We start from the raw sequence: 21264 nt of genomic DNA on the forward strand, positions 1-21264 counted from the left end.
ATGAGGCTATCTTAACCTATCAATATGATTCTAATAAAATGTTACGCAAAAGCAAAGGAAGAAGGAACCTGAGACAGGGAGTATAACAATTATTTCTTATAGGGTACTTATTATGTATATGCCATTGTCCTAAATGCTTTATATACAGCAATTCATTTATTTCTCTCAACAACTGCATGAGAAATGTACTATTTTACAGATAGGGCACTTGAGCACAGAGAAGTTAAATTACATGCCCAAGGCCTCACAGGTACCACTGCTACAAAGATAGCAGTATTAGTAATTATCATGATAATATCAATGGTGATACACACACTTTCCTTCCCTTCCTTGTTCACTCATTTACCACAACACTCCCACACCTTACTAAAGGGTTAGAATGATTCAAGGGAATTACAATTTTGAGGCAAGGGGAAAAAAAATAAAAATTGTATGATTCATGTGTCTTTTCTTATAGTCCAAGGGAGGAGTCTGCCAGAACTTTAGGGGGTGAATTTTTAGACACACACTGTCTTGGTTTGGGCTGCTGAAACAAAATAATCATAGACTGTGTATCTTAGAAAACAGAAATTTATTTCTCAGTTCTGGAGCATCTGAGATCAGCGTGCTACCTGGTTAGATTTGTGGTACGCAATCTTCCTGGCTTGCAGATGGCTGCCTTCTCACTGTGGGCTTATATAGCCTTTCCTTGGTTCATGGCATGGGGAGAGAGAGGTCTGTCTGGTGTCTCTTCTTTTTTTTTTTTTTTTTTTTTTTTTTTAATTTTTTTTTTTCCAACGTTTATTTATTTTTGGGACAGAGAGAGACAGAGCATGAACGGGGGAGGGGCAGAGAGAGAGGGAGACACAGAATCGGAAACAGGCTCCAGGCTCTGAGCAGTCAGCACAGAGCCCGACGCGGGGCTCGAACTCACGGACCGCGAGATCGTGACCTGGCTGAAGTCGGACGCTTAACCGACTGCGCCACCCAGGCGCCCCTGGTGTCTCTTCTTCTAAGGGCACTAATCCCATCATGAGGGCCTTGCTCTCAATAAGTTATTTTACTCTAATAATCTCCCAAGGAAGAATCTCTCACTATAATCTCTTTAATCTTGACTCCACCTTCATGGCAGCTTTACACTCTCCATTACTATCATAGAAAACTCCATTCGTATACAGTCATCTTTTCTCTATCCCAATTTACTTCTTGCCAGTTTATTTGGGATCTCTTGAGCATAGTGTCTGAATCTCATTGAATAATCATACTGCTTAAATGCCTGAGGAATTTGTCAAAGATCTTCTTTATTTATACACAATTTTGGCTTGAAAATCAAAGTTAATATATGATATGTAATACTTCTTAAAGGTGATTTTGGATTCATTAAATAAATACAAAAGGCATTTAGCAAATGTTAACTGAACATTGCAATTTTTTTTTTTAAATTTTTTTTTTCAACGTTTATTTATTTTTGGGACAGAGAGAGACAGAGCATGAACGGGGGAGGGGCAGAGAGAGAGGGAGACACAGAATTGGAAACAGGCTCCAGGCTCTGAGCCATCAGCCCAGAGCCTGACGCGGGGCTCGAACTCACGGACCGCGAGATCGTGACCTGGCTGAAGTCGGACGTTTAACCGACTGCGCCACCCAGGCGCCCCTGAACATTGCAATTTTTGAGGATGCAGTGATTTGAGAGACAGGAACCATGCAGGGATTCTGTTTCCATCACCATTTCAACTTAATCATATTGGTAGGTCCTTCCAACTATTAATGCGATTATTTTCCAGAGAACAAAAGGAAAATTGTGCTGTTCAAGAATACCTGTTTCCTTTATCTTTTATAATTTTTCTGTTCCAGGATTTCTTTTGGAGACATGGGTCATTTTACCTGAAACTGATAGTATTCTGGAAAACTTTTCGAGTAATAAAACAGCAGAGTCATTACTCCTATCTCCTAACTTTAAAGATTCCGGTCCTTTGACTCTGGTTCCCTGTGCTGTTTGTTTTCACTGGCTATGGAGGGGTTGATAGTGCGTTAAATAGAAACCAATGGATGCCCTTATGTCCGACATATATTTTCTTCTTTGTATCAGGATTCCTTTAGATCATCAGCTTTGAGAACCTAGTGTAAGTCATTGTTTTAGAAGGTGTAGGTTTGTAGAATGGCTATTTCTTTCCCCTCTCACATCCTTGATTAGCTTCAGAGTGATTGTCATTTTTATTCTGATCATGACCCTATGACTTAAACAGTATGAAAAGTTACTTATCACCTAATGTGGAGATAAGTATTTCCTTATACTTGAATGTATAAAAAGAATTGCTTATTAAAATATTAGAACCTAAAAAACTGTATAGTTTTTGATATTTTATTCTTAAAGGAATAGTTGATACTTTATTCTTAAAGAAATAGTTTTTTTAAAAAAAATCATCAATGGCTTAATCAGATTTGACCTTATCCACAGCTTCGATTAAAATGGCCCTTTTTAGCTGGTCATAAATTATGTTAGCTGGTCATAAATTATGTTCCAAAAGCCAATTTATCTTAGACTTGTATACAGCACCAAGCTTTGAATACCTAAGCTCTTGTGACCCCCTCCCCCCTTTTTCTAACATATATAGGCAAGATGCCAGGGAAGAAGAGGGTGAGGATTAAATGAGAAGAACAGTTATTTGATTTCTGTTTTCTATATTTGCTTGATAACATTTCTTGAATTGATGCAGACTTTGTTCTGGTAAAGTCTCTGTTTTATTCCTCTCCAGAACAGAATATGCCTAAATGTTGCTATGCTTGGGGATCATGAATTTTCCGTGAATGTTTCTCCATTTGAGGATTAGTAACTTTTTCTCACAGTTTCACAGGATTAAAGAAAAAAAGGCTTTTGGTAGCTTCCAGTCAATATTGTATGAAATATCCATATATTTATTCTATAGAAATTTGTAAATTTGTAGTAGTCTGCAATGATTTTGTTTTCCTCCTATGAAAATGACTTTCTCTGAGACTTTATATAACATTATATATTTCGAAACAAAAACATTCTGAATAATAGTTTAAAACGTACAGTAGATATTTTAAATGGATTTTATTTGATTTTATCATATGTTCATATATTTTAGAAATATGTTTTTGAGCCAGAAGGAATTGAGGCAATGAAAAATGAAGTCTTTTCACAAGACTTAAAGTTAATTGATTGATTTTTAGATTTTTCATTTGAAAAAAGGAAATAATGAGGATTCTTACTGTGAGGAGGAGGTATTTTAGGATTGTCTGAGTATTGGGGTTCATTGAGTTTTACCGTTTTTTCAAGTCATCGAGCACATCCTGCTTTTTTATTTTGGCCCATGAATCAGGGATTTTACCTTTATTTATAAATTTTTTCTGATATTTTTCTTCTAGCTTTAATCTGAAGTGAGAGACAAACCATTTCCAGTATGGCTGGGTAGGTGAGTCTGGTGATGCTGGGTAGGTGAAGCTCCACTTGGCATACTCCCCTACTACTGCCTGTAGATAGTTCTTATATGGGTTTTTCCAGCTATGTGTCGAAACAAATAGAGGACTGTTTACTACAAAATTAGAACAGCAAGCAATGATAAAGTTGTCTGTGTTGCCAAAATACCTTCCACTAACAGCCTGAGGACGGTGGAAGAGAACACTGTGGTTTCCTTCATGTGTAGGGATTGTGTTTGTACAAATTGCTCCACAGCAGGGACACTGTTTCCAGCAGCCAGAGAGATGTTCAGAGAGCATTTTCTGAACTGCCAGAATCATTTCTTGTTCAGACATGTTCACATAGTTCTCTTCTACTCTTTTCATTGTGGGATCCAAAGCTTCACTCATAACTTCTTTGAGAAACTCAATATCTTTTATCTCTTGGTGTTCAGTGCTTATCAAGTCTTTTCTTGGAAAGATCACATTACTCCCCAGGTGATCACAGAACAAATCCAACCACCCAGACACAGTGCTGCTTTTATCTTTGGCTATTACTGTAGATTTATGAATAGCTGAGAGGATGGCATTCTTGATATCATCTAAAGTTGTTTTTAAAAAAGTCTTTATTTTTTCACTTCCTTTGTCTGAACAATATGTTTTAATATGGTTTTGAATGTAATTCCTAAAAAATGATTCTGAATTATGAAGGTAATCCCAGTAATTATCAAAATTTTCTTCTTCTGCCAGAGAGATGAGAATGTGTTTCTCCAGGTTAGACTTGTTTCCGTTGAATGCTGGGCAGGTAGCTCTCATATCCCCAGCAATTTTGAGGACCATTTGTTCCCATATGGTGGTAGAGACAGCAGGAGTGAGTTTGTGCCACAGAAAATCAACAAATGTTTTGACTGAAGTTGCTTCTTGACAAGATATCTTAAAACTCATGAAGAAATCCTCTTTCTTACTTTCCAGATGGTTTACAGGATCATTTGCTCTCTTGAATGCCCTGTGCATCTTCTTAAAAGTCTCTGATGCTTTTTGGAATAAACACAAAGATAAATCAATTTCATATTTACTTGTAAATGTGTATCTTCCCTCAGTGTTTGCAGATTTCACTTCCTCATCTATTATTCTCAGGATTTCATGGAAATAATTTGGATTGTAATCACGCTGTTGTGTCCAAATATTCTTAATAGTTTCAGCATATCTTGAAATAATGTGGTCAGTAGTCTTATCTATGGACATTTTATCATAGCCCTCTAATGTCCTTGTAATTATGTAATATTTGGTGTTCATTTTGACATGTTTGTCATATTTGATTTGAAACTTTTCTCCAGGATTTTCCTTCAGTGTGTCTACAATATTTCTCTCCTTTTTGAAATACTCCAAAAGGATGTTTTCAGAATCCACATCAATGTTAGGCTCTGTGACTAGAGGGAGAGTTGAGGACACAGCATAGACCCATTTTTCCCAAAGTTGATTGAACTTCTCATGTAGCTCTTCCTCACTCAATTCTGTGCCTTTGACAGTTAAAGCCAACCTTCGGCTTTTTTCTAATAATTCCTTTTCATAACCTGACTTTTTGTTTTCCAGTTTTTCTTGACTTTTCTTAAAACTAATAAGTTCATCAGCTTTTTTTTGGCTTTCTAAAATAAGTGCCTCTGTAAGGATTATTAGCTTATTTTCAAAATTTTCTTTCCACGGAACCAGTATTTCACTATCTGGATCTTCATTAAAATATTTTTCAAGTTCTTGCTTGATGGCTTCATACTTTTCTGTGACTGGCGCCTTAAATGTGCTTATTCCGAATGTCTGGATTTTCCCATTCTGAATCTGGTTGATTAGCTGGTTCTGCAAACCCAGCACATGACTCCTCAGCTCCCAGGTCCAGTAGTTATACATTGTTTCCAGTTTGCTCATGGCCATGACTTCTCGTGTGTTCCTGAAACTGAAAATAAAGTTCTCATTCACCAGGGCTCCCCACAAATCTTGGACTCGGAATTTTACATCTGATATCTTCATGATGCTTCCCCTAGATTCCTGTTTGGCTGTGAGAAGAATTCTACTTTTCAGTTCCTGGACATTGTGGCTGTAGCAAGGATTGGGAGGGGCCATTGGAGGATTGCCATCCCAGAGGTGAGCAAAGTAGTAGACATGAGTATTGACATCAAACTTAATGACATCACTAAATCGGGTTACATCTGAATACTGTTCTTGTTCAGCTGCTTTTGCTGCCATTTCATCTAATCTCTGCTCTAGCCGCCTTCGTCCTTCCATAGTTTGGTCTTTAGCTGTAACTTCCCCCACATTCTGATGGACAAAAAGGCAGCTAGGGGAGATTTTTACTTGTTTCATCCTCAGAAAGGCTTGGACAACTATTTGTAGAATATCTTGCATTTCTGATGGATTTTCCCCAAAAATGTTAATCAGAGTCAAGTTTCCAAGTCCAATAACAAAGGTTGCCAACTCATTGTCACGATTCTGGGATTTGCTGCTGAGTTCTGGGGCCCGAAGTCCTTCTGTGTCCACAACAAGCACAAAGTCAAAGCCCAGTTCCTCTGTGAATGTCTCCTCCACCTTCAGGAGCTGCATGTAGGCACCCCGGGTACACCTCCCAGCACTGACAGTGAACTGCAGCCCAAAAAGGGCATTCAACAGGGTGGACTTCCCTGAGCTCTGCAGGCCAAGGATAGAGAGAACAAACAGTCGTTTGTCTCCAAGTTTCTCAGAGACCTTGTCAAAAATAGCTGCTACCCACTTTAGAGGCACATATGAAGCATCCCCATCCATCAGCTCAATGGGAAGACCAGATATCATTAGATCTGCAGCAATCTGGGGAAGGGAGAGAAAAAGGTTATCTTTTGTGGAGAAAGTTTCTTCCAGAACTTCATAGATCTGGCCTATTTCTCTGAGAAGTTGTTCAATTCCCAAGGTGCAGTCAGTAATCTCTGTAGAAATAGCTTCTATCTCGTTTTGCCAGTGTTTCAGGGAGGTGTTCTTTGGTGCTTTTTTCTTTTCTGTTTGTACCAGTGACCACAAAGCCTTTTTCTTTTCATTCAGTTTTTCCAAGTGTCCTGCAGTCAGGTTGTCCAAAGACACACTCAGCCATTGTAAGAAGTAGAGTTTGGTATGAGTTTCTGAATGGTTTTGGATAATTTCAAGGACAGATTGCATTAGCTTATTGAGAGGAAAGGCTCTGGTTAATTGTTGCTGCCGTATTATTCGTTTATCTGCCTCAATCTCACTCTTGTGTTGTTCAATGCTCCGGTTTCCCTTTTCTCTCAGATGATAGAGTTCTTTGTCCTTTTTACACCAAAGATGCCACAGGTGTCCCTGAAGGGGCAGTAAGTTTTCCTTCATCTGAGATATCTGCATTTCTCCTAATAGGGCCATGAGAACCTCTACCTTTTCTTTGGCTTCCTTGCAGTCTCTCTGGTCTTCATCAATAAGGAATCCTTGCTTATGAGCAATCTGGGCACAGTCCTCTAAGCTAAAAGTAGTGTCAGAGAGCTCTAGCAAATGTCTGATTGTAGTTTTGAGCTCCTCTGCTAATTCTGCCTCATTTCTGTTCCTGATTCCAATTCTCACTTTTTGGCCAGAATTATTGGCTGTGGTTTTTTCTTTGTCATCAAGCAGACAGATCAAAGGTTTGGATAGCTCACACAGGCCACGGATAATTTTTCGGTTTTCTTGATTGCCATCAGAAGTTGCCATGAGGACTACAATGAGAGAAGAGATCTCCTGCAGGAAGGTGAGTTGCTTCTCATGTTCCTTGGCATCTCCATGCAGATTGGTGAAGGTCAGACAGTTGTCAAATCTGTCCTCATCTTCACCCCCAGGACAGAACCAGCAGATTTCCACTACACCCCCCATCAAGAGACAGTCTTTGCTACTCCCTCTGCAATGGCGATGAAAAAAGATGTCATGTTTACGTTTACTGAGAATACAGTTCATAATCTGAGATTTGGAAGCAGAGAAGCCATTTCCAACCCTAACAAAGGACACAATGGGGGTAGAGACACGACACATTTGCTGATTCTTGTAATTGTTCTTTGCGTCTTTTGTTGATTTCCTTGCTTGCTGCCAGCTTCTCCTAATTTGACTGAGAGACCAAAGAGAGAATTCAATTTGAGAATTGCAAGGATTAGGTATAAGAAGAGGGAGGGCAAACTGGCAAATGGAAAGGTTGGCCAGAATATATTGTCTAGCAAAATCATCAGCACAGTGAAGAATTGCCATCTGAATATCCATAGGGTGAATATGGGGTCTGGAATTAGTATCTGAAGGATTAGTGGGACTATCATTGTCTTCAAAAAAATCATCATATGGATCAAAAACCTCATTTTTCTGTTTTGAGGCACTTAGATAGACTTGATTCTCTGTGTTTCCATCATCTTTGAAGACCAGATATCTCAGCCCATAATCCAACATGAGTAGCTTCTGTAGGAAGTAGAAGGGAAGCTCCCGTTCAGAGCTGGGCTGGGTGTTGTACACAGAAGTCTTGTAGATCAGATGGAAATGAGCTCTGCTCATCCTCTTTGGGTAGTAGTGTTCTAGGCCTAGACGCTGGAGCAATTCTAAGAAAGCTCCATTTTCTGTGGCCTCCCATTTGTTGTTTTCATTATCATGTGGTTCATGAGGCAGTTCCTTTTCATGGAAGATACTTTGCAAATGTTTTCTCACTTCATCCATTTGCAATGAAGGGGTGGTGGCTTCATAATTCCCATCAATGAGCAGACTCAAGTCTTTCTCTAGGTTTACCCAATCATGATCTGCTCCAGGTTTGGTGAGGACATCTACAACTTCTTTAGTCAATGATTGTCCCATGTAGTGTCTTATAAATGTCAAACGTTGTGTTTTCTCCTTTGGAGAAACAGCTGTAACTCCAACAGTGGCTGTCAGACCTGTGAGCACCAGGAATGCCTGAGCCCTGTGGCTGCAGATATTTTTGAGCTCCTGGTATTTATCTTGGGCAGTTTGCATTTCATGCACTAGAAAGTCTAACTCATCACACCCCAGGAGATACTGAAAAGTCTTGTTTACCATGTGGTAACCTGCGCCAGTTGCAATGGAAAGTAGCAAGAGCTGTATGTCTGGCTGCTCTGTCTCTTGGAGGTAATTCAAGAAGCAGCGAAGAGACAGGCTGACCTCATACGTGGCCTTTCTTTGTGCTTCCTCCACTATTTCTGGGGACTCGGACTTAATCTTCACTTCCATGAAGTCATTTTTGTTTTTTTCAAAGATTTTAATTAATTCAGAAAATTGGGAGATTTTGATATACTCCTGCTCTGACTCTGACCTGAAGATCCACTGCATGATGGAATGAGCCTCAGGAAAGTTTGTCACGCTATAGATGTGAGGATCCAAAAGGCTGCGCAACTGAGATTTAATAAATTTGGTTTCATAAATGGAATACCTTTTGCAAAAGTTGACAGTGTTTACCAGAAAATTCTGCAGATCCTTATCTGTCAGGCATATGTCAATCCAAGTGTCATAACTTTTTAGTTTTTGACTCAACATTTGCATGAAACTTACCAGTTTTTTAAGCTGCTCTTCAGGGTCAGATACCTCCCAGGATTTCACATCCTCTAGGAAAACCCTGGCCTTCTTCATAACGCTCAGGAATTCTTCTCCACTCTGGATCTGGGTGGTGAAGCCAGTCAGAGCAGTGTAGCTGTCTTTCAGGCACATAGCTACCTGAAGAGGATGTTGAAAATCACTTCTGTGGCTGGAGAGGATGATGTCCCAGACGGGCACCAGTTGAATTCCCCGGTCAATGACACACCAGGTTCGATTACTGGCAACTAGGCCAGCTTTCCACTGGAAAAGGTCATTTGCTTCTGGTGGGCCGCCTGTCTGGGCTGTAGATAATTGGATTTTGGTTTGGAGATTTTGGGAGCTTGTGCTCCGAGAGTCTTCTTTTGAATGAGAGTCTGTCACAGCCACGTCTGTAGCAACTTGAATTCCAAAGCCACTGTAGCTGCCCCTTATGTAACTATCCAGGGCCTTGGCTGACTTCTGTTTCACTTCTGCCAGCTGTTCACTTTGGAAACCCTCTGAAATGGCTTTCCACCAGTAGATTCCTCCCAAGTGCAGAGGGCCCTGGTTAGCATGAGAGCCAAACCTGTGGAAGAAGGCTTTAGTCCTGGACTTTAGCAAAAGGAGTCTGTCTGAGTCTGCAGACTGACCCAGAAGGTCTTCAATGCATTTTAATTCCTGGAGAGCAGCCTTGGATAACTGGAGCTGATCGGTGGGAAAGTGGCAGGAAGCCAGCGGGATGTAGCTGAACCTGGTTGAGCAAAAATAAGAGTTCTCAGAATGTGATTGTTGGGTTTTCTTAGATTCTGAATGTATGCTGTGATGTACACTAGCTTTCAGGCTAAATCCCCAACCTTCACCTTTGGCTGAGGCAGTTGCACTGAAGCCCAGCTTCTCTATCGTCTGGGTGAATGTGGATTCTGCTTGAGAAGATGTAAATTCTCTTGTTTCCATCCGTGTGCCCTGCTCAGGGCCAAAGAGTGAGAAGTTCTTTGGGACACTGAGTAGCTCCTCTCTCTTCTCTATCAAACCCCTTTCATGGCTAGTTTTGTAAATTCCCTGCAGAGCCAACCCTCCAGATGCCCATCTCACCAGATCTCCATCTGGGAGGTTCTGCCTGTGAGACAATGTCCCCTCCATGAGGTTGAGTTGTTTCTGAATGTTTTCCATGACTTCTTGTAGGGACTTTTGGGGAGGTGGCCAGTATTCTTCAGGAATCCTGGTTGCCTGCCTCAGCTCTGCCTGTTTTTTCCTCACTGCTTCTTCCTCTTGCTGCCTCCCTTCTGACAGCAAGTCTCTTAGCTCTTGCAGTGTCTGCTCTGTATGCTTCTGCATTTTCTTTATCATCTCCAGCCGAGGCTCCTGTAACTCTGAAAGACTATTTGAGTGTGACATGTTAAGAAGCATCTCCAGGGCTTTTTTCTCCCAGGAATGTCGTGCTTGAGATTTCAGCTTCTGGAGGTCTTTTTCTTCCAGGTGTTGTAAGGCCTGGGCACAAGTCACACCTAGGTGTTCCTGCAACTTGGGCAACCAGTACTCGAGTGCCAGTCCTACTTCTGTCAACATCTCCTGGAGATCATGTGTTCTTTTGCCTCTGAGCTGGGGCTCATCAGGGGTGGACCTTGCTGTGGCCATGGCTGTGGGAAGAAAAGACACTCAGTTAGCCTGTGTTATGACCTTAGAAGTCACATAGCCAAAGGGTGAATGTACTAAAGATGCAAGTCTCCAAGGCTTTCTCATTTCCTCCTTTCATTGTTCCAATGAATATATTTTGTTAAAACAACTTCTTCTTCTTCTTCTTCTTCTTCTTCTTCTTCTTCTTCTTCTTCTTCTTCTTCTTCTTCTTTTTTGGCAAGACATCCTTGTGGGTGTTCTCAACATGGATTGCCTTTTAGTTACCAGGGTGAGTTGCACCTTGAAGTCTGGCTTTTGGCATTTCCTGTTACACAGAATTGATTGCATGGAGAGCATTAAGCTGAGGGTTGGAGTTTGGAAATATGCATGAGTTTGATAGCCTGAGGTTTGTTTTAAAACCAAGAGTGGGGGGCGCCTGGGTGGCTCAGTCGGTTAAGCATCTGACTTCAGCTCAGGTCACAATCTCACGGTTCGTGAGTTCGAGCCCCGCGTCGGGCTCTGGGCTGATGGCTCAGAGCCTGGAGCCTACTTCTGATTCTGCCTCTCCCTCTCTCTCTGCCCCTCCCCCGTTCATGCTCTGTCTCTCTCTGTCTCAAAAATAAATAAAACGTTAAAAAAAATTAAGAAAAAATAAAATAAAACCAAGAGTGGCCACAAAAAAAAAAGAAAAGAAAAAAAAAGATGGAATTTTGCTCTTTGCAATGATGTGGATGGAGTTAGAGTATTATGCTAAGTGAAATAAGTTAGAGAAGGACAAATACCATATGATTTCATTCATATGGGAATTTAAGAAACAAAACAGATGGACATAGGGGAAAAAAGACAGGCAAACCATGAAACAGACTCTTAACTACAGAGAACAAACAGAATTACTGGAGGGGAGGTGGGTAGAGGGAAGGGTTAAATGAGTGATGGAGATTAAGGAGACCACTTGCTGTGATGAGCACTGGGTGTTGTATGTAAGTGATGAATCACTAAATTCTATACCTGAAACTAATATTACACTGTATCTTAACTAACTTGAATTTAAAAAAAACTTGAAAACAAAAAGAAAAAAATTAAAACAAATTATTCAATAGCAAACAAAAAACAAGAGTGGCACCACCAATTATATTTCCTCTCTTAAGTTTCTGTCAAACCTGTGTTGAGTGGTTTCTTTCCTGTCTTTCTGTCACTTCTTCTTAGGCTATTTTATGATATTTATTTACTGTCCTGTCCTTTAACTCACTTGCGGATATCAGCATCATGGTGGTATAAGATGTTCCTCTTTTTTTGGCTCCCTTTTAAAACAACTTATTAGACATCCATCTGTGAACAAAAGTACCTCATTGGGAGTTGTGAGATACAGCACCATAGGCCAAGGGACATGGGAGTAGTCTCATCCTCCTGTGAATCTGGTAATAGGCAGAAGACCTCAGTATGGGCCATGGAACCAGCAAAACCAGCAAGTCTCCCCCAGCCCCCTGGCCACATTCAGAAAAAAACCTGGAGTGTGCTGTCCTGGGCAGATACTCACAGATGAAAGAATTTGCAGAAATCCAGCCCTCTTGATGGGAGATTCCTGCACAAATTTGCTGACATTGGTGGACTGGAACTGTCCATTGGCAGTGACCTCTACAGTGGGGCTAAAGGATAGTAGATAGCCCATCTACTCCCAATTGTGTGGGACATGGCTGGAGAAATCCATTTTTGGGTATTCATCCCAGAGTATCAAGTCAGGACTGGGAGAAGGGAGAAGAGATTGGGAAAGAAGAATATCAAAGGACTTTAAAGGGACATGGTCCCTGTTGATTACACTCAAGATTTCAGCAGGAAGTCCCCCCCCATGAGCCTCTTGGGAGAACCTCACCCAAGGATCTCCCCACCAGGTGCACGGGCACCCTCAATGACCAAGTGCTAAGCTGACAAATACACCCCACCTCCCATTGTGGCTGACTTTCTGTGCATGCTCCTGAGTTCAGTGGTGAGAGCTAGTCTGTTAGAGTGCTGTTAGCAAAACAGATCAGGATTTGTGAGGAAGAGAGAAACCATACAGTTGAGCCATAGCACCACCTTCTGGAAAACAAAAGAGAAGTTTCCAGTAGCCAATCTGCTGAATTGTAACAACCAGACAAGACCTAAAAGGTTAAGAATTCTGCCACAAGAGAGAGCAAGAATAATGGAGCAGTTGTATCCATACAAAGGTAGAGAAAACCCCAGATATAATAGTACCAATACACAGAATACTCTGACTGAAGGGAACTAGTAAAGATTTAAGGAGGCGTCTTCCAACTTCGGATGCAAAGCAGCAAAACTACAAGGACATGAAAAATGTCATTAACATGTCATTAACAAAAGATAATAATTCTCAATAACCTAGTTCAGAGGCATGGAATTTTGTGACCTTCCTCATAAAGAATTTGAAATACCTGTTTTGAAGAAAATCAGTGAGCTACAAAAACTCAGAAAGACTATTTAAGGAAATCAGGGGGAGATATGTAAATAAAATGACACTTACCAAAGATACTAGATCATAAAAAAGAAACAAGCAGAAATTCTGGAGCTGAACAATTTTTATCCTATTTTATTATAATTTTTTAAATAAAATATTGTGTTTATTTGAAAAATGATATAATTGTTTATATAGAAAAGCCAAAAGAATCTACAAATTACTGAAATTAATAAAGTTATAAGCTGTAATTTATAAGATTAAGAAACAGATGAGTAATAAACATTCAATATTATTTTTATTTATTTTCCCCTCAATTTTATTTTTAAAATTTTTATTTAAATTTCAGTTAAGATACAGTGTAATATTAGTTTCAGATGTACAATTTAGTGATTCAACACTTACATACATCACCTGGTGCTCGTCCCAACAAGTGAACTACTTAATCCCCATCAACTATTTAACCCATCCCCACACCCATCTCCTCTGATGGCCATCAGTTTGTTCTCTATAATTAAGAGTGTGTTTCTTTGTTTGCCTCTCTCCTTTTTGCTCTATGCTCCTTTGTTTTGTTTCTTAAATTCCACATATGAATGAAATCATATGGTATTTGTCTTTCTCTGACTTATTTTACTTAACGTTATACTCTCTAGTTACATCACCATCCTTGCAATTGGCAAGATTTCATTCGTTTTTATGGTTGAGTAATATTCCGTTGTATATATATACCACATTTTCTTTATCCATTTGTCAGTCAATGGACATTTGAGCTCCTTCCATAATTTGGCTGTTGTAGATAATGCTGCGATACACATAGGGGTGCTTTTATCCCTTTGAATTAGCGTTTTGTATCTTTTGTGTAAATACCTAGTGCAATTGCTAGATCATAGGATAGTTCTATTTTTACCTTTTTGAGGAAACTCCGTACTGTTCTCCAGAGTGGCTGTACCATTCGCATTTCTACGGATAGTACAAGAGGGTTCCCCTTTCTCCACATCCTCGTCAATACTTGTTATTTCTTGTGTTTTTGATTTTAGCCATTCTGACAGGTATGAGGTGGTGGTATCTCATTGTGGTTTTGATTTGTATTTCCCTGATGATGAGTTATGTTGAGCATCTTTTCATGTGTCTGTTGGCTGTCTGTGTGTCTTCTTTGGAAAAATGTCTTCATGTCTTCTGCCCGTTTTTAAATTTGATTATTCATTTTTAAAATATTGTTTTATTTTTTAGAGTGATCTGCACCCAACATGGAGCTCAAGCTCACAACCCCGAGATCAAGCATCACAGGCTCTACCGACTGATACAGCCATGCGACCCTAAATTTGATTATTCATTTGTTGAGTGTTGAGTTTTATAGGTTCTTCATATATTTTGGATACTAACCCTTTATCAGATAAATCATTTGCAAACATATCTTCCCCCATTCTGAAGGTTGTCTTTTAGATTTATTTCCTTTGCTGTGCAGAAGCTTTTTATCTTAGTGAAGTCTCAATAGTTTATTTTTGCTTTTGTTTCCCTTGCCTAAGGAGACATATCTAGTAGGAAGTTGCTATGGCCAATGTCAAAGAGATTACTGCCTGTGTTCTCCTTTAGGATTTGAATGGTTTCATGTGTCACATCAGGGTGTTTCATCCATTTTGAATTTATTTTTGTGTATGGTGTAAGAAAGTGGTCCAATTTCATTCTTTTGCAAGTTGCTGTCCAGTTTTCCCAACACCACTTGTTGAAGAGACTGTCCTTTTCCCATTGGATATTCTTTCCTGCTTTGTCGAAGATTAATTGACTATAGAGTGTGGGTTTATTTCTGAGTGTTCTATTCTGTTCTGTTGGTCTATGTGTCTATTTTGGTACCAGTCTTGAAAACTGCATTTTGTAATATGACTTGAGGTCTGAAATTGTGATGCCTCCAGCCTTGCTTTTCTTTTTCAAGGTTGCTCTGGCCATTCAGAGTCTTTCATGGTTCCATACAAATTGTAGGATTGTTTGTTCTAGCTCTTTGAAAAATGCTAGTAGTATTTTGATAGGGACTGCATTAAATGTGTACATTGCTTTGGGTAACACAGACATTTTAACAGTATTTGTTCTTTCAATCCGTATGAACATGGAACGGTTTTCCATATCTTTGTGACCTCTTCAGTTTCTTTCATCAGTGTGTCTTACAGTTTTCAAAGTACAGATCTTCTACCTCTTTAGTTAGGTTTATTCCTAGGTATCTTATGGTTTATGGTGCAGTTGTAAATAGGGTTGATTCCTTAATTTCTCTTTCTGCTGCCTCATTATTGGTGTATAGAAATGCAACAGATTTCTTTACATTGATTTTGTAGTCTGCAAGTTTATTGAATTCATGTATCAATTCTAGTAACTTTTTGGTGGGGTCTTTCAGGTTTTCTGTATAGAGTATCATGCCATCTGCAAACAGTGAAAGTTTTACTTCTTCCTTGCCAGTTTTGATGTTTTTGATTTTATTTTCTGATTGCTGAGGCTGGGACTTCCAGGACTGTGTTGAATGAAAGTGGTGACAGTTGATATCCCTGTCTTGTTCCTGATGGTAGGAAAAAGCTCTCAGTTTTTCCCAATTAAGGATGATATTAGCTGTGGGTTTTTCATGTATGGACTTTACTATGTTGAGGTATGCTTCTTCTAACCCTACTTTGTTGACAGTTTTTATCATGAATGGATGTTGCATTTTGTCAAATGCTTTTTCTGCATCTTTTGGAAGGACCATATGGTTCTTGTCATTTTTTGAATTAACATGGTGTATCACATGATTTGTGAATGTTGAACTACTCTTGCAATCCAGGAATAAGTCCCAGTTGATCATGGTGAATGATTCGTTTAATGTACTGTTGGATTTGGTTTGCTAGTATTTTATTGAGAATGTTCGCATCCATGTTCATCAAGGATATTGGCCTGGTGTCTTTCTTAGTGGAGTCTTTATCTGGTTTTGGTATGGTATGATTTCAGTCTTTTTGTATGTGTTGAGGCCTGATTTGTGACCTAGTATGTGATGTATTCTGGAGAATGTCCTGTGTGTACTTGAAAAGAATGTGTATTCTGCTGTTTGAAGATAGAATGTTCTGAATATATCTGTTAAGTCCTTCTGGTCAAGTGTGTCATTCAAAGCCATTGTTTCCTTAGTGTTTTTCTGCTTAGATGATATATCCATTGATGTAAGTGGGTGTTAAAGTCCCCTAATGTTGTATTATTGTCAATGAGTTTCTTTATGTGTATTATTAATTTTTTGATGTATTTGTGTGCTTCATGTTGGGGGCATAAACATACAATTGTTATACCTTCTTGTCGAATTGTTTTCTTAGTCATAATAAAGTGCCTTTCTTCATCTCTTGTTATAGTCTTTGTTTTAAATCTAGTTTTCCTTATATAAGTAAGTATTGCTACTCTGGCTTTTTTTTTTTTTTGACATCCATTTGCGTTATGAATGTTTCTTCATCCCTTTACTTATAAGCTGCAGGTGTCTTTAGGTCTAAAATGAGTCTCTTGTAGGCAGCATATATATAAGTCTTCTTTATTTATTTATTTATTATTTATTTATTTATTCATTTCCATTTTGACATCCTATATCTTTTCATTAGAGAGTTTAGTCCATTTTCATTTAGAGTAGTTATTGATAGATATGCATTTAGTGCAGTTTTATTACTTGCTTTGTAATTGTGTCTGGGTATTTTCTCTGTTCCTTTCCTGTCTTTGTCAGTTTTGGTCTCTCCTTTGCACTAAAGAGTCCTCTTTAATATTTCTTGCAGGGCTGGTTTAGTGGTCATGAACTCCTTTAGTGTTTGTTGGTCTGGGAAACTATCTCTTCTTCTGTTTTGATGATAGTGTTGCTGGATAGTGTATTCTTGGCTGAAGATTTTTACCATTCAGCACTTTGAATATATCATACCACTACCTTTTGGCTTGTTAAGTTTCTGTTGAGAAATCTGCAGCTAGCCTTATGGATTTCCCCTTGTAAATTAAGGACTTCTTTTGTCTTGCTGCGCTTAGGACTTTTTCTTTATCACTCTATTTTTCAAATTTATTTATTTTTTCTTTTTTATTTTTGTAACATTTATTTGTTTTTGAGACAGAGAGAGACAGAGCATGAGCAGGGGAGGGTCAGAAAGAGAGGGAGACACAGAATCCGAAACAGGCTCCAGGCTCTGAGCCGTCAGCCCAGAGCCTGATGCGGGGCTTGAACTCACAGACTGAGAGATCATGACCTGAGCCAAAGTCGGACGCCCAATCGACTGAGCCACCCAGGCACCCCTCTATTTTTCAAATTTAATTACAATATGTCTTGATGTTGGCCAGTTTTGTTGATTTTAAGGAGTTCTCTGTGTCTCCTGGATGTGGATGTCTGTTTCCTTACCCTGATTAGGAAAATGTTTGCTCCTTGGTCAGAATGTGGCAAGTTTTAACTAGGTGGGGTCTGGTCTGCTTGTTAAATGAGACCTGATACTACTTCCACTAGAACTGAGACCCTGCAGAACTCTGTGGTTAGGAAATGTGTTGGTAGGGGTTTCTGCTGGTCTTCTGGGGTAGGGACCCACTGTGCTGGGACTGAGTCAAGCTTGATTGAGAAGGGCAGTCCCGCCAGACCACAGTTGTGTGGGACGAGATGTAAGCAAGTTAGGCAGCTAGTGTCAGTGCTGGGCTGCTACCCAGGGTAGCTTTTTGTTTGTGCTGAGGGGTGGGGAAGGGAAATGGTTCCAGCCAGTTTCTTTGTCCTCTTAGAGGCTTCTCCATGAATGCTGCCTCTTAGGGAAGCACTCTGAGAAGAAGGAATAATTCCCCGTGTGCATTTTTCAAATCACTGTTTCCACACTGTGTGCCCCTATGTTGTTTACCTGCCTTCTCTCCAGGAGCAGGACAGTGCTCTCTGAGCTCTAGCCCAGCCTGATAACTTTTAAAATTTCAGGCTTTAGGGAGTAGCATGGACAGGAGTTTGTACTAGTCTTCTTGGGGAGGGGCCTGCTGCACTGGGACTGAGGCAAGCTTGACCAAGAAGGTCAGTCATGCCAGAGCACAGGTGTTTGGGGCTTGGTGTAAGAAAGTTAGGCCCCAGTGTCTGTGCTGTGCTGCCAGCAGGTGGCTCTGTGCTTATGTTGAGGGGTGGAGGAGGGAAATGGTGCCAGCCATCTCCTTTGTCCCTGTAGAGGCTTCTTCATGAATGTTGCCTTTAGGGATGTGCCCCAAGGAGAGAAAATAATCTCCCTCCTTGTGTGCCCCAAGCATTCTTCAGGTCACTGTTTCCAGGCCATTTCCCCTAGGTTGTTTGCCTGACCTTTCTTCAGGAGCAGGGCAGTGCCCTCAGGGTTCTATCCCAGTCCAGCCTGCTGACCTTTAAAACTTCAGGCTTTAAGACTCACTGGTTGCAAGAACGTATACAAAGCAGCCCCTGTCATTTTCTCACCCTATGGCTTTGTGGAAATCTTGTCTTTTTGTGTTCCCTTGTGTGTTCTGACCTCTCTCACCCTTCTCCACAACCATGGCTCCCTACTCTCCACAGCACCTGTGATCTTTTTCTCCCCTGAACCACGTCTCCACACTCCCTACCTTCTTTGATGTGGCTTCTTCTCCCCCTTTAGATATGGAGTTTGTTCTGTCAACCTGCAGATTGGTTTCTTGGGTATTTAGAATAATTTGATAGTTACCTAGTTGTATTCCTGGGATGAGACAATCCTAAGGTCCTCCTACTGTGCCACCATCCCCTTCTAGGTGATTTTTTTTTTAAAATATGAATTGACTCCCTTTTGATTGGCCGAAGACAATGGAGGCAATTGCCTGTTCTTTCACAATGGCGCTTGCCCATCTCTCAGGACCAACTGACCCATGTTCAATTGCTGTTCACATGGAACCTTTCTCCACTTCAGCCTTCAAAGTTTTTTTTTTTTTAAGTTTTTAAAAAATTTATTTATTTTGAAAGAGAGGGAGAGAGCATGCTTGCGTGTGCATACATGAGAGCAGGGGAGGGGCAGAGAGAGAGAGAATTACAAGCAGGCTCCATACTGTCAGCTCAGAGCCCAACATGGGGCTTGATCCCACGAACCATGAAATCATGACCTGAGCTGAGATCAAGAGCTGGGAGCTCAACCAATGAGTCATGCAGGTGCCCCCAGCCCTCAAAGTTCTCATTTGAATATTTGCTACTATCACCAAGATCTGCACCAGTGGCAGCTCCACCTGGGCCCATGCCCAAGGCTTCAAGTCTCACCACAGTGGCCTTCCTACTCATTGTGGCATAGTGGCTGTGGTGGCCCTGGGGGGAACCCATGTTCCCTGCCCCCCACTTGCTTCCATCCTTCTTGCATGTATCACCAAATGCCAGCCATGGCTGTGTATGGGCCCATCACTCCCAGCATTTTCAGGGCTAGGTCGTTCAGCAAGTGGGTGTTTACATACTTCTTAGTGGGTTCCAACTTCCATTGACATTATCCTGTTTATATCAACCAATATCTTTTCTGGGGTCTAATGAGGTTTGTCGTTGGGTACCTTAACCTAGCATTTGATTCATCTTGTAGCACTACTACTGCTTACCAAAAGTAGCCCACTAGGCACTTGCATTCCACTCCTGGCTCCATGCTAGCAAGGCAGGCTTCTTAGCCATTTGAAGTTTGAGAATAGGTTGAAATTGTTGTGGTTGAAGACCCTAGTCATTCACTTTACTAGATAAAACTTGTAGGTTTGTGTGTGAGCATGCCAACTATCCTGAGGGAAACTTTGGAGGGAACCAGCTACTAAATGGTTCGATTAGTCTTTTGCCCCTATACACAGGTCAGATGACCAATTTGCACATCAGGACCATTACAGACCTCCACCAACTTTCCTTTGGCTTCACCCTTCCTAGACATAGTTCACCATCTTTCAGGTCCTAATACGTGTGCTCATGCTTTACTTCCCTGGTGGATGAGATGGTCTGGTGATACACCCTCAGCAGACTAGAGAGTAGAGCTGAAGAACTTAATGAATGAAATGGAAAAGGCAATAGAGAGAATGTACACAATAGTAGAACAAATGAAAGACAGAATAAGTGAGTTAAAGGACAAGAAAATTAAATAACCCGATTAGTGGAGATTAAAGAAAAAAGATTGAGAAAAGAGTGAAATCTGCATGATGCATAGGATTTTGTAAAAAGAAAAATCAGAATAATAAGGATTCCAGAAGGAGAAGAGGGAAAGTTGCAGAAAGTTTATTTAAATGAATAATAGCCAAGAACTTCCCACACCTGAGGAGAGAATTGGACATCCAAGTTTATGAAGCCAAGAGATCACTCTATTATCTCAGTGCAACAAGACCTCCAAGACACATTATACCGAAACTGTCAAAAATCAAGATAAAGAGAAACTCCTAAAATCCAGTGAAAAAATGATGGTAGTCTACAAAGGAACCCCCATTAGGCCATTAGTGCATTTCTCAGAAGAAACCCTACCGGCCAGGAGAGACTGGAATGACCTATGTGAAGTGTTGGAAGAAAAAAAATGTTAATCAAGAATACTCTAACTGGCCCCCGAAACAAGAATTATGGACCAGATGGCTTCCCAGGGAAATCCTACCAGACATTTAAAGAACAGTTTAATACCTATTCTTCTCAAAGTTTGCCAAAAAAAAGAAATGGAAGGAAAGCTTCCAAACTCATTCTGTGAAGCCAGCCTTACCTTCATTCCAAAACCAGACAAAGACCCCACTAAAAAAGAGAATTACAGGCCAAATCCCTGATGAACCTGGATGCAAAAATCCTCATCAAGATACTAGCAAATTGAATTCAACAGTGCATTAAAAGAGTTCTTCACCATGATTAAGTGGGATTTACACTGGGATGCAGGGCTGGTTCAGTATTTGCAAATCAAATCAACATGATACACATGAATAAAAGAGAGGATAAGAACCACATGATCCTTTCAATAGATGTAGAAAAAGCATTTGACAAAAATACAGCATCCTTTCTTGGTAAAAACCCTCAAGAAATTCGGGATAGAAGGATCATACCTCGAGATCATAAAGGCCATATACAAAAGACCCACAGCTAATATCATCTTCAATGGGGAAAAACTGAGCTTTCCTCCTAAGGTCAGGAATATCCACTCTCACCACTGTTGTTTAACATAGTACTAGAAGTCCTAGCCTCAGGAGTGAGACAACAAAAAGAAATAAAAGGCATCCAAATTGGCAAGGAAGAAGTCAAAGTTTCACTCTTCTCAAATGACATACTCTGTGTGGAAAAGCCAAAAGACTCCATCAAAAAACTGCTGGAGCTGATACATGAATTC

At 40.3% G+C, this 21264-nt stretch overlaps 1 protein-coding gene across 4 annotated transcripts in view; it reads right to left on the bottom strand.

The window, feature by feature from the left end:
* Nucleotides 1–1983: 1983 nt before the first annotated feature.
* LOC115526496 (interferon-induced very large GTPase 1-like) overlaps nucleotides 1984–21264 on the bottom strand; it is a 59440-nt gene continuing 40159 nt past the window's right edge. For 2 of the 4 annotated variants that reach the window (XM_030333877.1, XM_030333876.1), the window contains exon 2: nucleotides 1984–10574. In XM_030333877.1, the coding sequence (XP_030189737.1) occupies nucleotides 3265–10572 (7308 nt within the window). In that variant the 5' untranslated portion in view covers nucleotides 10573–10574 and the 3' untranslated portion in view covers nucleotides 1984–3264. Of the gene's footprint in view, nucleotides 10575–11800; nucleotides 12009–12088; nucleotides 12389–21264 lie in introns of those variants that run through there. The other 2 variants (XM_030333878.1, XM_030333875.1) reach the window with 2 other exon arrangements.

Source organism: Lynx canadensis, chromosome D1 (genome assembly GCF_007474595.2).
Source record: "Lynx canadensis isolate LIC74 chromosome D1, mLynCan4.pri.v2, whole genome shotgun sequence".
NCBI classification, from domain to species: domain Eukaryota; kingdom Metazoa; phylum Chordata; class Mammalia; order Carnivora; family Felidae; genus Lynx; species Lynx canadensis.